This window comes from Hemiscyllium ocellatum, chromosome 13 (genome assembly GCF_020745735.1).
Source record: "Hemiscyllium ocellatum isolate sHemOce1 chromosome 13, sHemOce1.pat.X.cur, whole genome shotgun sequence".
NCBI lineage: Eukaryota > Metazoa > Chordata > Chondrichthyes > Orectolobiformes > Hemiscylliidae > Hemiscyllium > Hemiscyllium ocellatum.
In genome coordinates this window covers 29,923,214-29,948,453 of record NC_083413.1, presented here as the reverse complement: position 1 = coordinate 29,948,453, position 25,240 = coordinate 29,923,214, and the positions used below count along the sequence as shown (strand labels likewise).

General features: G+C 41.9%; 1 protein-coding gene across 1 annotated transcript; it reads right to left on the bottom strand.

The window, feature by feature from the left end:
* Positions 1-975: 975 nt before the first annotated feature.
* Positions 976-22,358, bottom strand: LOC132821498 (receptor-transporting protein 3-like). Its single transcript, XM_060834101.1, has 3 exons — positions 22,309-22,358; positions 18,181-18,261; positions 976-1,303 (listed from the first exon to the last, which is right to left on the bottom strand). The coding sequence occupies exons 2-3, from the start codon at positions 18,255-18,257 to the stop codon at positions 982-984; spliced, it is 399 nt and encodes a 132-aa protein (XP_060690084.1). The 5' UTR covers positions 18,258-18,261; positions 22,309-22,358; the 3' UTR covers positions 976-981.
* Between the last annotated feature and the right edge of the window lie 2,882 nt (positions 22,359-25,240).

Below are 25,240 nucleotides of genomic sequence, written 5' to 3'. Positions count from 1 at the left end.
GCTGATGTTAATGAATGCATTCCTGGGATGAAGAGATTTGGCTTAAGAGTAATAGTTTTCACATGGGTCCATATTCAGTGGAGCTTAGAAGAGTGAAAAGTGATCACATGAAATGTAAGATTCTGAAGAGACATAATAGAGTAAATGCTGGAAGAACGATGCCTTTTGCGGAGGATCCTAGAGCAAGGAGGCACGGATTAAAACAAATGGTTTCTCATTTAAGGTGAAGTAAGAAGGAATTCCTTCTCTAAGGGTTGTTAGTCATCATAATTCTCTTCCACAGAAAGCAGTGGAGACTAGGGCAATGAATATATTCAAGTTAGACAGATTTCTGATTGCTAAATCGAGGCCAGTAGGAAAGTGGACTTAGGCCATAATCAGATCAACTATGATCTTATTGAATGGTGGAGCAGGTTTGCTGGGCTAGATGGTCTACTTGTGCTCCTGTTTTCTTTGATCCCATATAAGTGAACCATGTCCAAAACCACCGGCATTTCTCTTTTCCACGATTTCCTATACTAGTTTAAGATTTAAAATTGTGTGATTCCACCCACTGCGCTGTTTGAAGAGATTGCACACATTTTCTTAAATGCACAAGCACATCGAAAAATGTTATTCATTAAGATGCTAACAAGTGTACACCAGTAAACTTATTACATTTTCCAGGGTATGTTCAGGTGCACTTAGATGCTCATTTTTGGTAATTAATCAGTTGTCACCTTTAGTGAATGGTAAAATAGTTACAAAATTACCACCTCTCAAATATGTGAAACAATGGTGTTTAATTGAAATAAAATACATAGTTATCTTCTTTCATGATTGTGCTAGCTCTGAGAAGGTTTGTGATGCTCAAATACTTTACATTGTAATTCGATTTACCAATAATCAGCATGATTTCAATTGTATTTTTGACCATAATTTATTTCTTTCATCAAAAGTGGAAGCTCTACTCCAGATGTAATTCAGTCAACCACATCAATTTTAGATACGACATAAACCCCATTCACAGGCCTCACAGAGTGATGTCTCATGGGGTTTGGTCTTGCGATATTGTAAATTCCTTTTAAGCTCAGGTACTTCTTCCATGTAGCAGTTTTTACAGATTTTTGAAATAAGTTGATCAAGTACTTTCTGCATTTGGGTCTGGTTGATGATTGGTTTTAGCTCAAAAGAGTTCCAACAGTCTCGACATCGTTGTCGGAATGGGCGCAGCAGTACTGTTCCTTTGTGCCTTTTTAGTCGGTAATGAAACAAAACAACGACATGGGCTGAGGACCATGAATTTGAACAAGAACACTCAAACCTATTGAAAAGGAGAAGAGGCTGGTTAATGCTATTGAATGTTGAAATTCCATGTATTGAATTGACAGTTTTTTGAGTATATTTAGGTTGTTTTTGTAACGTTAATTCTTAACTATTGGAATGTGAATTTACTTTAATCATATTGTGATTTTGTTACTAAGCAGAACTGCCAAGAACATTCACCATGTCTGTATCTTGTAGAGTGCTCATGTAAACAGATTAATAGTTTGATGTATATCCTGAATGACAAAGTTAGTCACAGTTAAACATCACTATCTAAAGGATGGTCAAGACAATGAAGAAACCACATGGGCTCCAGCTCTTGACAATTATATCAATGTAGCATAATCACTAAAAGAATAATTTTGAGCGACATCTCAGAAATTGGTTTTCTATTACGATGATGACTTGATAGTGCAGGATATGTTTGCGTACATTGGAATCATCAATATATTAATTTTACTGTGTCGTTCATACATTCCTTGGTTAGAATCCAGTTCCATGACCCTGATGCAATAGGATCATGGAGCTGGACGCAAATAGCAAAGGGTCTCTCATTCTGACCCCTGTACCATTGTGATCATATGTTTATTTAGCAGATACGAGGCAAGGTTACAAATGATTTATCAATGGCAGTGGTAGGCATTGAGATGTTAGGCACCAGACCTGGCATTCAGTGTCCCAGAAGAAAATGCTTCAGTCTGCCTGAAATGTCACTTTGAAATTGTCAGAGAGAGAAATCTGTCTTAAACTGAATTAACTCAATTGAATTATCTATTTCAAGAAAAACGGATACCTAATAAACACAATCCACCAATTATACAGTCATAGAAACACATCCTTCGGTCCAACCAGTCTATGCCGACCAGATATCCCAACCCAATCTAGTCCCACCTGCCAGCACCCGGCCCATATCCCTCTAAATCCTTCCTATTCATATACCCATCCAAATGCCTCTTAAATGTTGCAATTGTACCAGCCTCCACCACATCCTCTGGCAGCTCATTCCATACACGTACCACCCTCTGTGTGAACAAGTTGCCCCTTAGGTCTCTTTTATATCTTCCCCCTCTCACCCTAAACCTATGCCATCTAGTTCTGGACAACCCGACCCCAGGGAAAAGACTTTGTCTATTTATCCTTCCATGCCCCTCATAATTTTGTAAACCTCTATAAGGTCACCCCTCAGCTTCCGACGCTCCAGGGATAACAGCCACAGCCTGTTCAGCCTCTCCCTGTAGCTCAGGTCCTCCAACCCTGGCAACATCCTTGTAAATCTTTTCTGAACCCTTTCAAGTTTCACAACATCTTTCCGATAGGAAGGAGACCAGAATTGCATGCAATATTCCAACAGTGGCCTAACCAATGTCCTGTACAGCCGCAACATGACCTCCCAACTCCTGTACTCAATACTCTGACCAATAAAGGAAAGCATACCAAACACCTTCTTCACTATCCTATCTACCTGCAACTCCACTTTCAAGGAGCTATGAACCTGCACTCCAAGGTCTCTTTGTTCAGCAACACTCCCTAGGACCTTACCATTAAGTGTATAAGTCCTGCTAAGATTTGCTTTCCCAAAATGCAGCACCTCGCATTTATCTGAATTAAACTTCATCTGCCACTTCTCAGCCCATTGGCCCATTTGATCAAGGTCCCGTTGTAATCTGAGGTAAACTTCTTCGCTGTCCACTACCTCCAATTTTGATGTCATCTGCAAACATACTAACTGTACCTCTTATGCTTGCATCCAAATCATTTATGTAAATGACAAAAAGTAGAGGGCCCAGCACCGATCCTTGTGGCACTCCACCGGTCACAGGCCTCCAGTCTGAAAAACAACCCTCCACCACCACCCTCTGTCTTCTACCTTTGAGCCAGTTCTGTATTCCATGAGATCCAACCTTGCTAATCAGTCTCCCATGGGGAACCTTGTCGAACGCCTTACTGAAGTCCATATAGAGCACATCTACTGCTCTGCTCTCATCAATCTTCTTTGTTACTTCTTCAAAAAACTCAATCGTTTGTGAGACATGATTTCCCATGCGCAAAACCGTGTTGACTATCCCAAATCAGTCCTTGCCTTTCCAAATACATGTACATCCTGTCCCTTAGGATTCCCTCCAACAAATTGCCCACTACCGAGGTCAGGCTCACTAGTCTATAGTTCCCTGGCTTGTCTTTTCCTCCCTTTTTAAACAGTGGCATCACGTTTGCCAACCTCCAGCCTTCCGGCACCTCACCTGTGACTATCGAAACCCAAACAAGCAGACACAATGCAACCAAAAACTATAGCCACATTAACTTACATCAAAGATAGATCAGCAGTGACTTACAGACTACTCAGATTCCTTGGCATCATGGTAGCCCACAAACCTACCAACACACTTAAACAGTGACTATTGAACCTAAAGGATCCATTTGATACCACTAGCAAACTAACGTTATTTACAAGGTACCATGCAAGAACTGTAAAAAACACTACATCGGACAAACTAGAAGGAAACTTGCCACCAGGGTAGATGAACACCAACTGGTCACCAAAAGACACGACTAGTTTCTATCCATACAGACAAAGAAGGACACCACTTTGACTGAGTTAACACACAGATCCTAGGACAGGCGAAACAAAGACACGCACAAGAATTCTTAGAGTCATGGCATTCTAATCGGAATTCCATCAATAAACACATCGATCTAGATCCCATCTACTTGAGAAAAAGAATAGGAAATGACATCACCCACCTTTAGAAACTAAGATCTATCAATAGAGAGGCAGGACATACCATCAGCACTTTACTGGAGACTCTGATGATGTTACCGAGTATGATGATGGAATATCTGGAAACAAACCTTCAAGCTCAATGAGCTAACTTATATGCTTATCATTTGAATTATGCTTGATTACTTATTGAAAGAGACCCCTTGTCTTCCTGAGTGCCACTTCAGCTTTCCACTGCCATCTACTTTGTCAAGATCGGAAGTCCTGTTCTTTATTTGGGGACAGAGGGATGGTAATCAGAGCAGCAAGTCAGCATTGGAGTATTTGAGGAGAAGGTCAATGTTAAGTCAAGTAATTCTATTAGGAAGATCAGGCAGGACTGGCTAAAGTGTATTTACTTAATGCAAGGACTATATCAGGTAAGGCAAGTGAGCTTAGAGCCTGGATTAGTACATGGGACTACGATGGTAAAAACAATGACTGCAGATGATGGAAACCAGAGTCTCGATTAGGGTGGTGCTGGAAAAGCACAGCAGTTCAGGCAGCATCTGAGGAGCAGTAAAATTGACATTTTGGGCAAAAGCCCTTCATCAGGATTACAGGCAGAGAGCTTGAAGGGTGGAGAGATAAGTGAGAGGAGGGTGGGAGTGGGGAGAAAGTAGCATAGAGTACAATAGGTGAGTGGGGGAGGGGATGAAGGTGATAGGTGGAAAAGAAGATAGGCAGGTAGGACAAGTCATGAGGACAGCGCTGAGCTGGAAGTTTGGAACTGGGGTGAGGTGGGGGAAGGGGAAATGAGGAAACTGTTGAAGTCCACATTGATGACCTGGGGTTAAAGTGTTCCAAGGCGGAAGATGAGGCATTCTTCCTCCAGGCATCTGGTGGTGAGGGAGCGGCGGTGAAGGAGGCACAGGACCTCAATGTCCTCGGCAGAGTGGGAGGGGGAGTTGAAATGTTGGGCCACAGGGCGGTGTGGTTGATTGGTGCGGGTGTCTCGGAGATGTTCCCTAAAGCGCTCTGCTAGGAGGCGCCCAGTCTCCCCAATGTAGAGGAGACCGCATCGGGAGCAACGGATACAATAAAAGATATTGGTGGATGTGCAGGTAAAACTTTGATGGATGTGGAAAGCTCCTTTTGGGCCTTGGACGGAGGTGAGGGAGGAGATGTAGGCGCCTGTTTAAGGAAAAGTCACAGCTACATTAAGAAAGGACTACTTAGAGGGCTCAACCAGTGAGGCCATACGGGTAAAACTGAAGAATAAGAAAGGTGTAATTACTATGATGATGTTAGACTGTAGGTCTCCCAACAGCTACCGGGAGATAGAGGGACAGATATGTAAGCAGCTCTTGGAAAGATATAAAAACAGCAAATTTGTTGTAGTGAGTGATTTGAACTTCCCAATAATGACTGGGAATCCCTTAGTGCCAGGAGCTTAGATGAGGTAGAATTTGTTAGTTGCAGTCAGGAGGGTTTCTTGAAACAGTGTGTCGATAGTCTAACTCGGGAAGGGGCTATACCAGACCTTGTATTGGATAATGAGTCTGGCCATGTTATCCAAGTTTCAGTGGGGAAGCATTTTGATCATAATTCCTTAAGTTTTAAGATTATTATGGGTAAGGATAAGGCTGGTTCTTAGGTGAAAGTGTTAAATTAGAATACATAATAATAATAGTATTAGGTAGGATCTGGAGAATTTAAATTCCTGGTGGCTATTTGAAGGTAAAACCACATCTGATGAATGGAAATCTTCTAAAGGCCAGTTGATCAAGGTTCAGGATCAGCAGGACCCTGTGAGCATGAAAGATAATGATGGCAAGATTCGGGAGTGCTGGATGATAAAAGATATTGAAAGTTTAGTTAAAAAAAGGAAAAAAAAGAAGTATTACGGGTTTTAGGAAATTGAAATCAGACAAGGCTCTAATGAACATAAAGGGAGTAGAAAGGAACTTAAGCAAGGAACTAGAAAGCTAATATGAGCCATGGAATATTCTTGGCAAGTAGAATAAAAAGAATTATAATGTATTTTCTACATATTAAGAGCAAGAGAGAGGCTAGGGGAAAGGTATGTCCATTCAAGGACAAAGAAGGAAAGTTATGCGTGAAGCCAGAGGATGAGGACCATAATGAGTACTTTGCATTGGTATTCTCCAAGGAGAAGGACATGGACAATGGTAAGGTTAGGGAGATGTACATTGATATTTTGGGGCATGTTGATAATAAGAGAGAGGGTGTCTTAAAAACATTAAGGTAGGCAAGTCCCCAGGTTTTGATGGGATCTATTCCAGGATAATGAAGGAGGCAAGGGAGGAGATTGTTGGGGCCTTGATAGAGATGAAAATGTGTTGCTGGAAAAGCGCAGCAGGTCAGGCAGCATCCAAGGAGCAGGAGAGTCGACGTTTCGGGCATGAATCCTTCTTCAGGAATGACGAAAGTGTGTCCAGCAGGCTAAGATAAAAGGTAGGGAGGAGTGACTTGAGGGAGGGGCATTGGAAATGTGATAGGTGGAAGGAGGTCAAGGTGAGGGTGATAGGCCAGAGTGGGGTGGGGGCGGAGAGGTCATGGTTGCTATGGGACACCCGGACAAACCAACCCAACCACCCTGTGGCTCAACACTTCAACTCCCCCTCCCACTCCACCAAGGAGATGCAGGTCCTTGGACTCCTCCATCGCCAGACCATAGCAACATGAGGCTGGAGGAACAGCGCCTCATCTTCCACCTAGGAAGCCTCCAACCACAAGGGATGAACCTAGATTTCTCTAGTTTCCACATTTCCCCTCCCCCCATCTTGTCTCAGTCAAATCCCTCAAACTCAGCACTGCCTTCCCAACCTGCAATCTTCCTCGTGACCTCTCTGCCCCCACCCCCACTCTAGCCTATCACCCTCACCTTGACCTCCTTCCACCTATTGCATTTCCAATGCCCCTCCCCCAGGTCCCTCCTCCCTACCTTTTATCTTAGCCTGCTGGACACACTTTCCTCATTCCTGAAGAAGAGCTTATGCCCGAAACGTCGATTCTCCTGCTCCTTGGATGCTGCCTGACCTGCTGTGCTTTTCCAGCAACACATTTTCAGCTCTGATCTCCAGCATCTGCAGTCCTCACTTTCGCCTTGACAGAGATCTTTGTTTCTTCTTTAGCCACAGGTAAGGTCCCAGAAGACTGGTGAATAGCCAATGTCATTCCTTTGTTAAGTAGGGCAATAAGATAATCCAGGAAATTATAGACAGGTGAGCCTTACATCAGTGGTAGGGAAACTACTGGAGAAGATTCCAAATGTATTTCTTTTCATTTTGAAAAGAATGGACTTATTTGGGACAGTCAGCATGACATTTTGTGGAGGAGGTCTAATTTCACATATTTGAGTTTTTTTGAGGACGTGGCAAAAGTGATGGATTATGGTATGCAGTGAACATGGAGTTTGATAAAACATTTGACAAGTGCCCCATAGTAGGCTGTTCCAAAAGATTAAATCACATGGGATCGACCATGAGTTGGTAATTTGGGTATAACAGTGATTTGGTCATAAAAGACAGCAAGTAATTGTGGAGGGGTATTTTTCTGACAGGAAGTTTAAGTTTTACAAGAATTAGTGCTAGCATCTCTTTTTTGTATTTTATATAAATGATATGGATGAAAAAGTAGATGGCCATTTTAATAAGTTTGTAAATGATATGAAAATGGTAGAATTGTGGATAGTGAGGAAAGTTGTCAAAGGATACAGCAGGATATAGGTCAGTTCAAAAGTTGAGCAGAAAAATAACAATGGAGTTTAATCCAGGCAATTTTGATATGATGCATTTTGGAGGTCAAATGCAAGAGGAGAATATAGAGTAAATGACAGGTTCCTAAGGATATATAGAGGGATATTGAGGTGCAAATTCATAGCTCCCTAAACGTGGTAACACAAGTAGATAAGGTGCTAAAAAAGGTGTACAACATGGTTGCCTTCATCGGTCAGGGCACTGAGTGTATAAGTTAGCAAGCCTATAAGACTTGCAGCTCTATAAGACTTTAATTAAACCACATTTGGAGTACTATGTGCAGTTCTAGTCACCACACTATGGGTAGGATGTGGAATCTTTGGAGAGAGCATATGAGAAGTTTACCAGGATGGTGCTTGGATTGGAGTGTATTGGCTATAAGGAGAGATTAGACAAACTGGGATTGTTTTCACTAGAGTGTTGGAGGCTAAGGATTGACCTGATAGAAATATACAAAATTATGAGAGGCATTGAGAGGATGGATAGTTGGAGTCTTTTAAGATGAAAATATGGTTTAAGGTAAGTGGAGAAAAGTACAAAAGATATTTGCAAGAAAAGGTTTTACACAGACAGTGGTAGGTGCCTGGAATGTGCTGGCAGAGGATGCAGTAGAAGCAGATATGATAGCAGCATTCAAGAGGCATGCGGACATTCACATGAACAGGCAGGGAATAGAGGGGTATGCAGGCAGATGGGATTAGTTTAGAATGGCTCCATGGTTGGCACAGACAGGATGGGTCAAATGGCCTGTCCCTATGCTGTACTGTGTTCTATGTTCTTAGAATGGATGGAGTAGACCTTCCCAGTGAACCAAGTATGGCTGAAAGGTTGATAAGCAGGTCAGTATCAAGGGATGTCCTGAGAACACAGCTTCATTGTTGCAAACAAGTCAGTGAGCTTCTCTTCTCTGACAGTGTGTGATAAACCTCAGTCCTCTTTGGGTGCCAGAAAATCTGGAGGTGTAGAAAATGATATAGATGCTGTGGAGGGAGAGCCATCATTCTGAAGGAATTGCTGCAGCTCTGTCAGATTAAGCCATGCAAAATTACTTCTGAATGGTGGAGTGAAACATGCATGTTCCCAGCTGCAAAAGTGCACAAGCTTCTTGTGGCTGAGATCTTGTTGAGTTGTACAAAGCGAGATGGAAGAGATGTTGGAAGCATTGAAGACACACTTTGAAGCCATATTAATGGTACAGATGGCATCACCATCAGAGCTCAAAGAGAAAATGATACTATCAGTATGTGACTACATTGATCCATCTAGCCAAATCCTGAGAGTTTGGACAACTGAAAAGTTATTTAATCAGATATAGGATTATCTTGAGTATAAGAAATTTTACTGCGAGAGCACAATTGCTGAGAGAGGAGACATTTGCCCTGAAGAAAACTATTGACATAGCAGAAGCTCTGAGTTTGTCAATCATCAGCTGGAGCAGATTAAAGGGAAACAGATGAGGCTTTGTGTTGTGTTTAGAGAAATTCGAGGCCATACAACCACAATATACTGATAAAATGGAATAAATATTTGCAAAAGAACCAGAAAAATTGCTACGGCCAGAGGGGGTGTAAGTATTATGGAGGATATCACACAAAAGAAAGGAAAACATGTCCAGTCGGGGGAATGTATTACTCTAATAGCAAGTAGCTGAATCACTTTGCACATCCGAAAACAGAAATTGTTGGAAAAGCTCAGCAGGTCTGTAGAGCAGCATCTGTGGAGATAAATCAGAGTTAATGTTTCAGATCCAGTGACCCTTCCTCAGAACTGCTGGTCACTGGAAAAAGGGGTTTTTATAATGCAGAAGATAGGGTGAGAGGGGTGAAGGAGAACAGGTGGAGATAGAGCCCAAAGAGAGAGAAGAACAATTGGAGATATAAAAAAGTGAATAATGATCAGCATAGGAGAATGAATAGCTACTAATGTGAATAATTAGTGGCCACCAATGGATTGTGTGTAATAGCAGACCTGGTGTGTGGGAGTTGGGGTAAGGACATGGGAGAAGGTCCTTCAAGCCCTACAATTATTGACCTCAATACTGAGTTCAGAAGGCTGTGAAGTTCCCAAGCGGAAAATGGAGGTGCTGTTCTTCCAGCTTGCGCTGAGCTGCACTAGAGCACCGCAGCAAGCCTGCGTCAGAGATGCTGGTGGGGCAGTTTACTCCTTACCTCCACCTCACCCCTCCCTATCTTATAATTAAAGACCAACTTTTTCCTAGCTGCTGTCAATTCTGAGAAAGGATTGTTGAACCCAAAACCTTAACTCTGATTTCTCTCCACAGATGCTGCTGTATCGACCTGCTGAGCTTTTCTATTTCTGTTTTTGTTTCTGATTTCCAGCATCCACAGCTCTTTCGGGTTTCAGTTTGCACACAGTTGCTCTGGCAGAAAAAAAAGCAAAATAATGATGTCAGCCAATATTCTGACAAATTACTTTGAAGTATTTATTAAGTTGACATTACAGGTGGCAGCATGGTGACTCGGGGGTTAGCACTGCTGTCTCACAGTACCAGGGACCCGGGTTCGATTCCAACCTCGGGCGATTGTCTGTGTGGAGTTTGCACATTTTCTCCGTGTCTGCACATTTTCTCCGTGTGTGCATGGATTTCCTCCCACAATCCAAGGATGTGCAGTTTAAGTGAATTGGCCATGGTAAATTGCCCATAGTGTTCAGGGATGTGTAGGTTAGGTGCATTAGTCAGGGTAAATATAAGACAGGGGAATGTGTTTAGGTGGGTTACTCTTCAGAGGGTCAGTGTGGACTTGTTGGGCCGAAGGGCCTGTTACCACACTGTTGGAATTCTATGAAATCTAGGTCTAAAGGTGATAAATAGTTTATGTCTGTTAAAATGGTGAAGCAGAGCATGAAGTGTCTCTGAAAGTGCTAATGCACACTGATTCTTTGTGCAACATGATCAGCCTCACAGATCTGCAAAATTGCTCAAGGTAATGACCCAAAAATGAAGCCTTTGAAAGTTAGGTTGAGGCTTTAAGGTGAAATGATTTTCTTGTCAAGAGGCCAATTGAAATTGAGAGTCCAATTCAATATAAAGTATGAACATCTGGAGCTCTCACAAAATCCACATATCTCAGCTGAAGCAAGACTAACACTTAAACCAATAACCCCAAACATACTAGAAATTATCTGCAATGCCTTGGAGGCTGCTAAGCCATTAACTGCCAAATCAATTCAAGATGATTATAAGGATGTTTTTGCAGATCTTGAATGTCTTCATGGTGAATATCATCCTGTAGTGGATAAGAGTGTGAGACCAACATGACATCTGCCAAGAAGAGTTCCATTTGCCTTCAAGTCCAGCCTAAAGGACAAGATTGATGAGTTAGAAAGGAAAGGAATACTTAAGAAAATAACAACTTATACAGAAGAGATTAGCTGCATGATAGCAGTGAAAACTGATACTATGCATTCAGCAAGAGGAACTCAATGAAGCTTTGAGGAGATCTCAATAACTCATGGCAGCCATAGAAGAAAGTTTGCCACAACTTGACAAGGTAAAGGTCTTTTTACCTTTGATGTGAAGAATAGTTATTGGCAAGAAATGCTGAGTGACAGTGATAGTTTTCTAACTGCATTCAGGGGATACACATAGTTATGCATGCTGTTTGGCATTTCTACTGCTCCAGAAAAGAATCAGTAGGTGGAGAAGTCAACCTGAAGGATTACACCTGAAACGTTGACTTCTCCATCTCCTAATGCTGCCTGGCTTGCCATGTTCTTCCAGACTCTTGCTTGTCTACCTTGCATCTGCAGTTTTTTTTTTCTCTAACCAGAAAAGAGGCAAGATGGATGAGTAAGAAGAAGCCAGTGGACTTTGCAAGATAATCAGTGAGCTTCCTGGAGTGAAAGCTTTTGTGGCTGATTTGCTAATCTATAAATATAGAGACACAATGGAAAACACTACCATAGTTAACAATGATGTAGAGGTGCTGCATTTGGACTGGGTTGGACAAAGTTAAAAACCACACAACACCAGCTTATAGTTCAACAGGTTTATTTAGAAGTATGAGCTTTCAAAGCGCTGCTCTTTCAGCTTCTAAATAAACCTGTTGGACCATAACCTGGTGTTGTGTGATTGTGACTTTTCACTTTGTTCACAATTAGTGTGACTGGTAAAGAGAACTCACTTGATGAACCTCAAGCTAAAACAAAAAGATGTAATTTAAAGCTGCTTGAAGCCATTCACTTAGGTCATATAGAAACAGCAAAAAGACCTGCTCCTCAGATGCTGCCTGACCTGTTGCACTTTTCCAACACCACACTCTCGACTCTGATCTCCAGCATCTGCAGTCCCCACTTTCTACAAGCAAAAAGACTTTGCCCAGATACTGACAAGTTGAGAACTGTGTAGCAGAGATGCTGTGATCAACAGATGTGAAAACAATGCAACAATTTATTGAATTCGTTAACTAGGTAAAATTTATGCTTAATTTACCATCAGTATGAATTTCTGTGCAAACTCACTCCTAAAGATGTGCAGTGTTATTGAGGCACAAAACAAGAAGCAGCTTTCATTAGAATCAAATAACTAGTAACACCAATGTCACTGCTGAGTGTTATGATGTGGGTGTTATGGATGAGATCACTAAATTATGTTGCACTTTGGCTAGGGACCAGTAAACATTTATACTTTAAAGTGGATGAAGGTGAGATCCAGGTGACTTACTAAAAAATTAGGCCACAAGATTTCACAGGATTGAACAGCTACCAATCCTTTACAAAACACTAATGCGATGTACAATGTGTCTATGATTTATTTCTGACACCCAGAATTAACATATGGTAAACATAAACAAAATATTGTAATTGAATAATTCACATTAAAGCCCTTCATCAGGAATACAGGCTGATTGCCTGCAGAGTAGAGAGATAAATAAGGGGTGGGGTGGTGGGGGTGTGGGGGGTGTGGGGGTGGGGGGGGAGTGGTGGAGAATGTACCATAGGGTACAATAGGTGAATGGGGGTGGGGGATGAAGGTGATAGTTCAGAGAGGAGGGTGGAGTGGATAGGTGAAAAGGAAGATAGGCAGGTAGGACAGGTCATGGGGACAGTGCTGAGCTGGAAGTTTGGAACTGGGAATGAGGTGAGAGAAGGGGAAATGAGGAAACTGGTGAAGTCCACATTGATGACCAGGGGTTGAAGTGTTCCGAAGTGGAAGATGAGGCATTCTTCCTCCAGGTGTCAGATGGTGAGGGAGTGGCGGGGTAGTAGGCCCAGGACTTCCATGTCCTCGGCAGAGTGGGAGGGGGAGTTGAAATGTTGGGCCTCAGGGCAGTGTGGTTGATTGGTGCGGGTGTTCTCTAAAGCACTCTGCTAGGAGGCGCCCAATCTCCCCAATGTATAGGAGACCCCATCGGGAACAACAGATACAATAAATTATATTGGTGGAAATGCAGGTAAAACTTTGATGAATGTGGAAGGCTCCTTTGTGGCCTTGGATGAAGGTGAGGGAGGAGGTGTTGGCGCAGGTTTTGCAGTTCCTGCAGTGGCAGGGAAAGATGCCAGGATGGGATGGTAGGTTGTGTGGGGGGGTGGGGGGGAGGGGTGTGCGTGGACCTGACCAGGTAGTCACAGAGGGAATGGTCTTAGCAGAAGGTGGAAAGGGGTGGGGAGGGAAATATATCCCTGGTGGTGGGGTCTGTTTGGAGGTGGCGGAAATGTTGGTGGATGATCTGGTTTATGCAAAGATTGGTAGGATGGAAGGTCAGCACCAGGGGATTCTGTCCTTGTTATGGTTGGTGGGGTGGGATCTGAGGGTGGAGGTGCAGGATGTGGACGAGATGCATTGGAGGGCATCTTTAACCATGTGGGAAGGGAAATTGCGGTCTCTCTAAAGAAGGAGGCCACCTGGTGTGTTCTGTGGTGGAACTGGTCCTCTTGGGAGCAGATACAGCGGAGGCGGAGGAATTGGGAATATGGGATGGCATTTTTGCAGGAGGTAGAGTGGGAAGAGGTGTAATTCAGGTAGTGTGGGAGTCGGTGGGTTTGTGAAAAATATCGGAGTCAAGTCGGTCATCATTAATGGAGATGGAGAGGTCCAGGAAGGGGAGGGAGATGTCAGAGATGGTCCAGGTAAACTTAAGGTCAGGGTGGAATGTATTGGTGAAGTTAATGAATTGCTCAACCTCCTCGCGGGAGTACGAGGTGGCGCCAATACCGTCATCAATGCAGTGGAGGAAGAGGTGGGGAGTGGTGCCGGCGTAACTACGGAAGATGGACTGTTCTACGTAGCCAACAAAGAGACCAGCAGAGCTGGGGACCATATGGGTGCCCCTTTGGTCTGGAGGAAGTGGGAGGATTCAAAGGAGAAATTGTTAAGAGTGAGGACCAGTTCAGCCAAACAAATGAGTGTGTCGGTGGAAAGGTACTGTTGGGAACGTTGGGAGAGGAAGAAACGGAGGGCTTGGAGGCCCTGGTCATGGTGGATGGAGTGTAGAGGGATCTAACTTAAACTCCATCTGCCACTTCCTCTGGCAGCCCATTCCACACATGCACCACCATCTGTGTGGAAAAAGTTGTCCCTTCAGTCTATTTTATATCTTTCCCCTCTCACCCGAAGCATATGCCCTTTGGTTCTGGACTCCCCTAGCCCAGGAAAAGACCTTATCTATTTACCCTATCCATGCCCCTCATGACTTTATACACCTCTATAAGGTCACTCCTCAGCCTTTGATGCTCCAGGGAAAACAGTCCTAGCCTATTTCACCCTTCCCTATAACTCAAACCTCCAACCTCGGTAACAGCCTTGTAAACCTTTTCTGAGCACTTTCAAGTTTCACAACATCCTGGAGACCAGAATTGCATGCAATATTCTAAAAGTGGCCTAACCAATGTCCTGTACAGCCGCAACATGACCTCCCAACTCCTGTACTCAATACTCTGACCAATAAAGCAAAGCATACCAAATGCCTTCTTCACTATCCTATCTACCTGCAATTCTACTTTCAAGGAGCTGTGAACCTGTACTCCAAGGTCTGTTTGTTCAGCAACACTCCCTAGGACCTTACCAATAAGTGTATAAGTCCTGCTAAGATTTGCTTTCCCAAAATGCAGCACCTCGCATTTATCTAAATTAAACTCCTTCTGCCATGCCCATTGGCTCATCTGATCAAGATCCCATTGTAATCTGAGGTAACCTTCTTCGCTGTCCACTACACCTCCAATTCTGGTGTCAATACAAGAATTTAGATTGTAGAGATTTATAATTTAGTAATGTTCGTTTTCTGCCATTGGTTTAAAAACAATCCGTTGGCAATAAATTGCTCTCTTTTATAAAGTTCACAACCTGTTGGGTTTGTTGCTCAGGTAAGCTGGGGACTTTGATCAATTTATTTCACAACTCCAGAAATGGTGGGGCTTGATTTACAGTGCACTACACCAATGAGTCGTGACACTCAGTACAAAAGAAATCTGTATACAGTAGTACTCAAGGATTTAATTGGAGACTACGGTGAGGAACCACAATGTCAACGATGATGAAATCACTTCACAGTATAATGTCAGCAAGACAGGTCCTGGAGCAAACACAGAAATTTGCTGGAAAAGATCAGCAGGTCTGGCAGCATCTGTGAAGAACAATCAGAATTAATGTTTCAGCTCCAGTGACATAGAACATAGAACATTATATTGCAGCCCTTCGGCCCTCGATGTTGCATCAATCTGTGGAACCAATCTGAAGTCCATCCAACCTACACTATTCCATTTTTGTCCATATTCGTATCCAATTAACATTTAAATGCCCTTAAAGTTGGTGAATCTACCGCTGTTGCAGGCAGTGCGTTGCACGCCCCTACTACTTTCTGAGTAAAGAAACTACCTCTGACATCTGACCTATATCCATCACCCCTCAATTTAAACCTATGTCTCCTCGTGCTGGCCATCACCAACCAAGGAAAAAGGCTCTCACTGTCCAACCTATCTAACCCTCTAATTATCTTTTCTGTCTCAATTAAGTCACCTCTCAACCTTCTCTCTAATGAAAACAGCCTCAAATCCCTCAGCCTTTCATCATAAGACCTTCCCTCCAGACCATGCAACGTCCTAGTAAATCTCCTCTGAACTCTTTCCAAAGATCCCACATCCTTCCTGTAATGCAGTGGCCAGAACTGTACACAATACTCCAAATGTGACTGCACCAGACTTTTGTGCAGCTGCAGCATGATCTCATGGTTCTGAAACTCAATCCCTCTACCAATGAAAGCTAACACACCGTATGCCTTCTTAATAACTCTATCAACCTGGGTGGCAACTTTCAAGGATCTATGTACCTGGCTACTGAGATCTCTCCGCTCATCTACACTCCCAAGAATCATACCATTAGCCCAGTACTCTGCATTCCTTCCAAAGTGAATCACCTAACACCCTTTCATATTAAACTCCATTTGCCATTTCTCAGCCCAGCTCTGCAGCTTATCTATGTCTCTCTGTAACCTACAACATCCTTCAACACAATCCACAACTCTACTGACCTTCGGGTCATCTGCAAAATAATTAACCCATCCTTCTATGCCCTCATCCAGGTCATTTATAAATATGACAAATAACAGTGGACCAAAACAGATCCTTGCGGTTTCAAACTAGTAACTGAACTCCAGGATGAATACTTCCCATCAACGATGACCCTCTGTTTTCTTTCAACTAGCCAATTTCTGATCCAAACCACTAAATCACTCTCAATCCCATGCATCCATATTTTGTGCAATAGCCTACTGTGGGGAAGCTTATCAAATGCCTTATTGGAATCCATATAAACATCAACTGCTTTACCCTCATCTACCTGTTTGTCTCCTTCTCAAAGAATTCAATAAGTTTAGTGAGGCACAAACCGCATTGACTATTCCTCATCAATTTATTCCTTTATAGATGATTATAAATTCTATTTCTTATAAGCCTCTCCAACACTTTACCCACAACTGAAGTAAGACTGTCAGGTCTATGATTTCCAGGATTATCTCTACTCCCCTTCTTGAACAAGGGAACACCATTCGCTATCCTCCAGTCTTCTGACATTATTCCTGTCGACACTGATGACTAAAGTTCAAAGCAAAAGGCTCGGCAATCTCCTCTCTGGCTTCCCCGAGAACCCTAGGATAAATCCCATCTGGCCCAGGGGGCTTATCTATTTTCACACTTTCCAGAATTGCTAACCCCTCCTCCTTATGCACCTCAATCCCATCTAGTCTCAGCATTCTCCTCGACCATTCTGTTGTGAAATATTGACGAAAAGTATTCATTTATCGCTTCCCCTATCTCCTTTGACTCCACACACAACCTCCCATTACTATCCTTGACTGGCCCTAATCTTACTCTATTCATTCTTTTATTCCTGATATACCTATAGAAAATCTTAGAGATTTCCTTGATCCTATCTGCCAACAACTTCTGATTAAGGATGATCAGCCATGATCATATTGAATGATGGTGCAGGCTCGAAGGGCAGAATGGCCTACTCCTGCACCTATTGTCTATTCTCATGTCCCCTCCTGGCTCTTCTTAGCTCTCTCTTTAGGACCTTTCCTCAGAACTGGAAATCTAGTCAAAAGATGCCCAGGATAAGATGAAATTCCAACTGTTAACTCTAGATTAGCCAATCTCATTCCAGCTTGTCATCTGACCACACTAACAAATTTGGAGCTGTGTTAGCCCGTGCGCAGCAAGGAGTCATGGGCAAGCTATCACTTGATATCATCATATATATCTCTGTACTAAACCCTGTAAGTATAGCTGAAAAATCTGTTGAATGCCTGACTGCTCACCTTTCTAAGCTGAAATTGCAAAGACCAAAGAGATTCTGCAGAAGTTTGCACTGCTGAATAAAAGTACAGAAAGCATGTTTGACTGCATTGATGATATGGCAGACTGTGTCGCACTCATCTGAAGAAAGCATGCCAAGTGGGAAAGGATAAATGCATTTTCCCCACAGGTATCTTCCAGACCTTTTCAATGCCTTTTACTGTGCAAGATCCAACAATTATAAATAGTGAGCAGGTTGAAAAATAAAGAATTTTTTCAAATATTTACAGTGGCTCTTTTTTTTGACATAGAATGTATTTGTAGGCAAAACAGAGTTGCATAGGGGCCTTCTTGGTGATCTTGAGGCTCCACATGACAAAAGTTTGTGGGTGCACGTGCTGCAATTCAATTTATTGTAATTTTATTATACCTTAATTGAACTTTAATTGTTTGTTTACAGGTGATAACTGGGCCCACCATTTATCTTACATCGAACAGATTTCTGGTGTCTCAGTTGTATACTTGATCTTCAAATAAATAATCCCTTACCTGCCAAATGATGATGTTGTATAAACTTTCCAACCTCCTTCTCTTTGCAATGGAGTTAAATTTGCATCAAGTTTATAATTGAAATTTAATGTCCACCTGTCTGTGTATTGCAGTTCATCCACACATCTAGAGAATGTGTCAATCCAAGGGTTTGTTCTTTGCATTCGTGCCATTTTTCTAATGTTATATGATTAAAAAAAAGTTGTGTGAACACATAACATGCTTAAGCAAAACGCAGTGCTTAAATTAACCATTCCTGCACTCTCAGTAGACAGCTGAAACCAAGAGGGACCTTGGTCAGGGCAGTGTAGCCATAGTGCTTTTTGTCATTTATTTGAAACATGCGCAGTACAAGTGTAGCTCCCTGACTGAGGCAGAGGATAAATATATCCTAATATCATGAAATACATTTTACTGATTTTATTTTATAACGGACTAATGGATTATGAAGGGAATAAAGGACAGGAGAATTGAAAATCTTTGGCAGTGCCATTTCTGTGGCATCTTGGGCAATTTAGCATGGCCAATCCATCTAACCTGCACACCTTTGGACTGTGGGCGGAAACCGAAGGATCCGAAGGAAACCCACACAGTAATGGGGAGAATGTGCAAACGCCACACAGCAGTAGCCCAAGGGTGGAATCAAACTGACATCCCTGGTTCTGCGAGACAGTAGTGCTAACCATAGCCACTGTTTCGAATTCACTGGATATCCCTCCTATTCGGTTTTTAATTTGCTCAGTGATTCTGAAGCAATTCTTAATGTTAGAGTAAATAAGAACAAACTGCTAAAATGGAGTGATTGGGTTTGAATTAGATTTTAAAAGTTCAATGCTGACTCGAAACCATTCACTTTCAGAATTAACAGCCATGGAACTAAGAGTAGATAGCCATTTCAGTACCAGGTGGCAGGTTGACAATTTACATATTACAATAAAGCTGAAAGTCTCAGATTTAATCAGTTTTATTGCTTTATTTTTCTGTGGCTTATTTTGTCACACAGCATGTTATTTTGAAAAAAAAGATAGAAGTAGGCTCGGTTGTGGCATTCAAAAAAAAACATTGGCTGACTTCTTGAAAGGATATAAGGTACAGGATTGTGGAAAGGGAGTGGGAGTAATTGATTATCCACTGAGCCCCTGTATCTGGCAGTAAGAAAGTGAGCTGCAAGTAATGCTGGGGAGGATGAAGGTTTATGCAGAGAAATTGGCTGAAATTGGAGAAAATGTATCCCAATTCCCAATGTTCTCTTTGTTGTCAGTATCATTGAATATAAAGGAAAAATGAATGCCAATTACTTCCATTGCTTTCTCCTCAAAAAGATGGGGATAGCCACTCAAATGGTCTGCCTTTGTTGGAATTATTTATCAATTTCCCTATGTAAACATAAAGGAAATGTGGGATGGGCCAGTGATCAATCCGAATGGGAGAAGTGAAGTAAGAGGGACATAACATTGTTAAGTGAAGGAAGGGACTTTTGGATTGTCCTATGACTTAATCGTGTTAACTGTATTTGTGGCAATTGAAGTAGAGTCACCTTTAACAAAAGTGCAAAATGCAGATTCAGTTGGAAGCTTTGATTCAAGAGAGTTCTATAAAAGGGGAGCACTGGAGAACCTAATTACAAAACCCCAGAGCAGGGGACAGCAATCATTTTTATCTAAACAGTATTTTTATTATTAAAAAAAGGATTGAATGGTGGCCACATCAGCCATCATTTCCGCCACCTCCAAACGGACCCCACCACCAAGGATATATTTCCCTCCCCTCCCCTATCAGCGTTCCGCAAGGACCACTCCCTTCGTGACTCCCTTGTCAGATCCACACCCCCCACCAACCCAACCTCCACCCCCGGCACTTTCCCCTGCAACCGCAGGAAATGTAAAACTTGCGCCCACACCTCCACACTCACTTCCCTCCAAGGCCCCAAGGGATCCTTCCATATCTGCCACAAGTTCACCTGTACCTCCACACACATCATCTATTGCATCCGCTGCACCCGATGTGGCCTCCTCTATATTGGGGACACAGGCCACTTACTTGCGGAACGCTTCAGAGAACACCTCCGGGCCGCCCGGACCAACCAACCCAACCACCCCGTGGCTCAACACTTTAACTCTCCCTCCCACTCCACCGAGGACATGCAGGTCCTTGGACTCCTCCACCGGCAGAACATAACAACACGACGGCTGGAGGAGGAGCGCCTCATCTTCCGCCTGGGAACCCTCCAACCACAAGGTATGAATTCAGATTTCTCCAGTTTCCTCATTTCCCCTCCCCCCACCTTGTCTCAGTCGGTTCCCTCAACTCAGCACCGCCCTCCTAACCTGCAATCTCCTTCCTGACCTCTCCGCCCCCACCCCACTCCGGCCTATCACCCTCACCTTGACCTCCTTCCACCTATCCCACCTCCATCGCCCCTCCCCCAAGTCCCTCCTCCCTACCTTTTATCTTAGCCTGCTTGGCTACTCTCTCTCATTCCTGATGAAGGGCTTATGCTCGAAACGTCGAATTCCCTATTCCTGAGATGCTGCCTGGCCTGCTGTGCTTTGACCAGCAACACATTTTCAGCTGTGATCTCCAGCATCTGCAGACCTCATTTTTTACTCACAAAGAAATGATGGCATTTTCAAACCTAATGCATAGCAAGTTGCCAAGTGTTTAATTCAAATGCATCATTTGTATATATTATAAATAAAATACTGCATTTATTGCATTTATGTATCAATTACAAGAGCTGAAATATTTAATTCAACTGTTTGTTTTATCACTGAAAACAAAAAATACTGGAAATTACAGCGGGTCAGGTAGCATTCATGGAGAGAGCAAGCTAGCATTTCGAGTCCAGACGACTCTTCATGAACGCTGAAGGTAGCATCGACTCGAAATGTTAGCTTGCCCCCTCTCTGTGGATGCTACCTGACCCGCTGTGATTTCCAGCACTTCTTGTTTTCAGGACAGATTCAGCATCTGCAGTAATTTATTCCTATCTGAGATATTAGTTTTATTGACATTTTTTTTTACAATTTTTTTCTTTTTGAATTGTAGAATATTTATTGTTCAGTTTATGTCAATTTGCCCTGAATTATATATAAGCATATTAATTTAATGGAAAACATCGCATTAACATTTTGAATAAATGCATAAACATACGTAACTGAAATAATTCCATAAAACCATAAGACACAGGAGCAGAAATTAGGCCATTCAGCCCAACAGGTCTGCTCCACCATTCAATCATGGCTGATAAGTTTCTCAACCCGATTTTGCTACTTTCTCTCTGTAACCCTTGATTCCTTTGATACTCAAGAGTCTATCTATCTCAGTCTTAAATATACTCAATGAATGATCTGGCCTCCACAGCCTTCTGCTGCAATGAATTCCATAGGTTCATCACTCTCTAGCTGAAGAAGTTCCTCTTTATATCTGTTATAAAAGATCTTGACTCGAAGTCTATGTCCTTGGGTCCTAGTCTATCTTACCAATGAAAACATCTTCCCAACATCTACTCTGCCCAGGCCATTCAGTGTTCATTTTTTCTGTGTTTTTTTACTAATATGTTTTGTTATATGTGGAATTTTATTCCTATAATTTTTGTTAGCAAAGTCGTCTTTAAAACAAACTGTAACTTAAAATGCATAGAATTACAATTTTCACAGCTATACGATTAGTAATAAAAAGCTGCACAGGCGCATAGAAAAATTTATTTTCACAGCTTTGTTTTAAATTATAATTGTCAGAAGTTTAAACCCTGTTCCTCAAACCAAAGACATTATCTATAACTATGGTATTGCCATACCACTCAAATAGGTTTACTTACAGTATAATCATATTTTTCACTAAAGTAATTATTTGAAACCATTAAGTATAACAGAATGTTTGTCTACAGTAAAATACATTGTTCTTATTAGACTTGATTTATTTTTTTTTAGCCTTCTCATTATAAGGTATTCTCACTAAAAAAGGTTGAGGACTGCATTTGAGATGAAAGGAGCTGCATGTCCTCCTCGAGCAACACATTCCAGAACTGGGCTCTGCAAATATCAGTTCTTGCAGGTCGGCTGGCATGCACACCCTGGGAATCTGTAGATATTCGATGCAATGAAACCGCACCCATTAACAGACCGAGGTACGCCTTTCTGTTTAAGCTCAGATAGAGGAATTGAAGTAAGAATCACACATAATCAAATAAATATAATTCCATTGAATAACAGAAGCCTTTACCTTTTTGACAATACGTTTCTCCCCTGCAATGAAACAGCTTGATCAGAAAGCAAATTCTTTTCACTACAGAAAACAGTTAAGTATTTTATTGTGGCAAAGAGTTGTCGACTTTTAGGTATGCAATTCAGTGAGGCGGAGTTTATCAACAAAATGATAGGTTTCACTTTTCTTATGTCATTTCCAAGAAATCACATGACTGTAGACTTATTCTAATTTCACTTTTGTGACTCTCTCCTAAGCAATCCTGAAAGATTATAAGGATTTAATTAACACCATCATAGCAAAACTCAATTAAATTGGGAATAACCCTAACGTGATCAGCCAGTTGCATTTTAGCACTCTGCCCAATTTTACTTTAATTTGATTTCAGTATGTGAAACATGGATTGTATTAAAATTTCCCAGAATATCACATTGTTTATCTGTGTTGCCTATAGGCCCTGGGCCTCAAATTACCTTCAGTAACAGTTGATTTTACAGAAGGGATTTCCAGTGATGTAGGTGCCTCCTGTGTCTGGTAGAAGGGAAAATAGTTTAACATTTTGTGTAGTGGTAGGAAATTGAATCTTTTTAAACACATTGCTGGCAAAATTGGAAAGAACTGCAGACTCACTGTTGACTTCTTCGCTGAAATTGTGGACACATTGGTTCATGCTCTTTGTATTTACAGTGCTTAATCAAAACAAATAAAACCTTGGGAGTTTTCTGAGATGGCCAAACAATAAATAACTTTGTAAACTCTTCTTTAGTTCAGACCAAATATAAAGTATTTATAGATTATTACGGTCGATATTACATTAGACCTTCAGATCTTTTGGTCAATGTTTCTGCCCCCTCTTTGTAAAGTAAAAGTTTAATGCTTAATTTGTATATAGTTGATCCTCATCATTTGTGATTCAAGAAATGACATTACAATCAATGTTAGAGAGACAATTCTACGTTTATCTCATACCAAGCCTTATCCTATTGATATTTTGTGAATATTTAATGAAAGGTAAAGTAACCAACAGCCTAGTTTTTAGCCGTCTGAGTTGATCCTGACCAACGACTCTTCTAAAACTCACTATCATGATTACAGACTGTCAGTCACAAGATTTTCTTGTCTTCATACAGCTGTCACATTTAAATATGGCAAAGATGATTAAATACTCATTTCACATTTACCCAAAGAGGACCTTAGGGCCTTGGATCTGTTAGTTTGTCATTTGTTTCTGTGATGGGCCCATCGTCCTGATCATCCAGAGTACCACCTTCCTTAGGTTTTATTTCTGACCCTTTAGAAGAAGGTGAAGTAGCAGTACTTGTTGCTGCACAAAGGTCTCTGACACATCCCAACCTCCCCTCTAGATATTTATCAAAGTCCTATTCCTCTGTCTGCCACTCTGTGACCCCTGTGCTTGCTTGATGGGCTTTCATTTCTGTTTACCTAAATCTGAGTTACAACAGTGGCTTGCTTCCATTTTATTCAGTTTCACTTTCTATTTCCTCATCTGTTAGTGCACTAGCCTAGGAAAACAGAATTGGGATATTAATAGTCTGTGATAAAAGGGCAATGTTGTACAAAAATACAACATTTATAGGTAAAGAAAAGGACCAATTATATAAGTCATTCAATTTTTTTTAAAAATGGATTTGTTTTTTGCACATATTTCTGAAATTTTCTGCATTCCAGAAATTCTGCATTCTGTCCAGATACTCAATATTTACAGCACAGGAGGCTATTTAGCCTATCGCCTCCATGTCAGGGGTATGGGGAGAAAGTGGGAATTTGGCATTGAGAGAGAGGATCAATCATGATCATATTGAATGGCAGATCAGGCTCAAAGGGCCAAATGGTCTGCTCCTGGTTTCTGTATTCAGGCTGGTTTGCTTTGTTGTGCAGGATTTGGGATGAGGGATAATTTTCACCACTCACTCCACCTCAACTGTAAAGGCGATGCTGCACTGACCAACATCCAACAAGTCTACCCCACAGCTATGATGCAGTGCTGGCAGCCTTATGGAGGTGAGGACTGGACTTTCACCTCTCAGTGGACGGAAGACCTTCCCCACCAGCCCCAACTCTAGGGTTATCAACCAATTGGTCTCCAGGCGATCTGGCAGTGCCAAAACTGAATGTTGGAAGTAATCTCCAGAATGAAGATAGCTATGACATCTGGATCCAGGTAATCCTGGGTTTTGGGCAGCTAGTAAGTAGGAAGCCTGGGAACAGGGAGGGAGGGTGGGGGCAGAGAGGAAAGAACAAAATGGGGATATCATCTTACGGGGAGCTGTCCCCTGTTTGCACCAGGGCAATCCCCAGTTAATGTGGTCCACTTTCTTGCTGGCTTTTCAAAGAAGTATTTTATAAAACTGCCTTCTAACTCATGCCCATGGGCCAAGGCCACCGTATTATGGAGTGGGCAGCATATTTCAATCAACTGGTATATTAACAAACTCAACTTTTCGGTATTTATTTTTTTGAAAATGTGTTCGGCTGCTTGTTTTGGTGTCTGTCGGATATGCACTGGTAGTGTATCAGGGAAAGCAAGATGGTGGGCTAGCCACACAACATATTTTCAGTCTCTTTCCACCAAAAACACTCCCATCATAAAAAGTGACAAGATGCACAGGCATTGGATTAGAATTTTTAAACTCTGCAGTGAAAATCATGTATATGCAATTACAAAAAGTACAAAAGTGATGTAGATCAGTGTCAGACTTTGCTGGCCATTCCTGTCATATGCATTTCCGAATAAAGTGACTGATTTTACTTTTGTTTCCTTTTAACATGTACAGCTAACAAGTGAAACTTTACTTGTTTATCCATGCCAGCTGCCTGAAGGTGTGGTTTGTTTGGATGACTTCACAAAGATTTAAATCCCAAAATAACTAATTTAGTTCAGTCTGTTGACGTTATTCAATAGTATCAGATCAAGTTGAGGAAGTGTGAG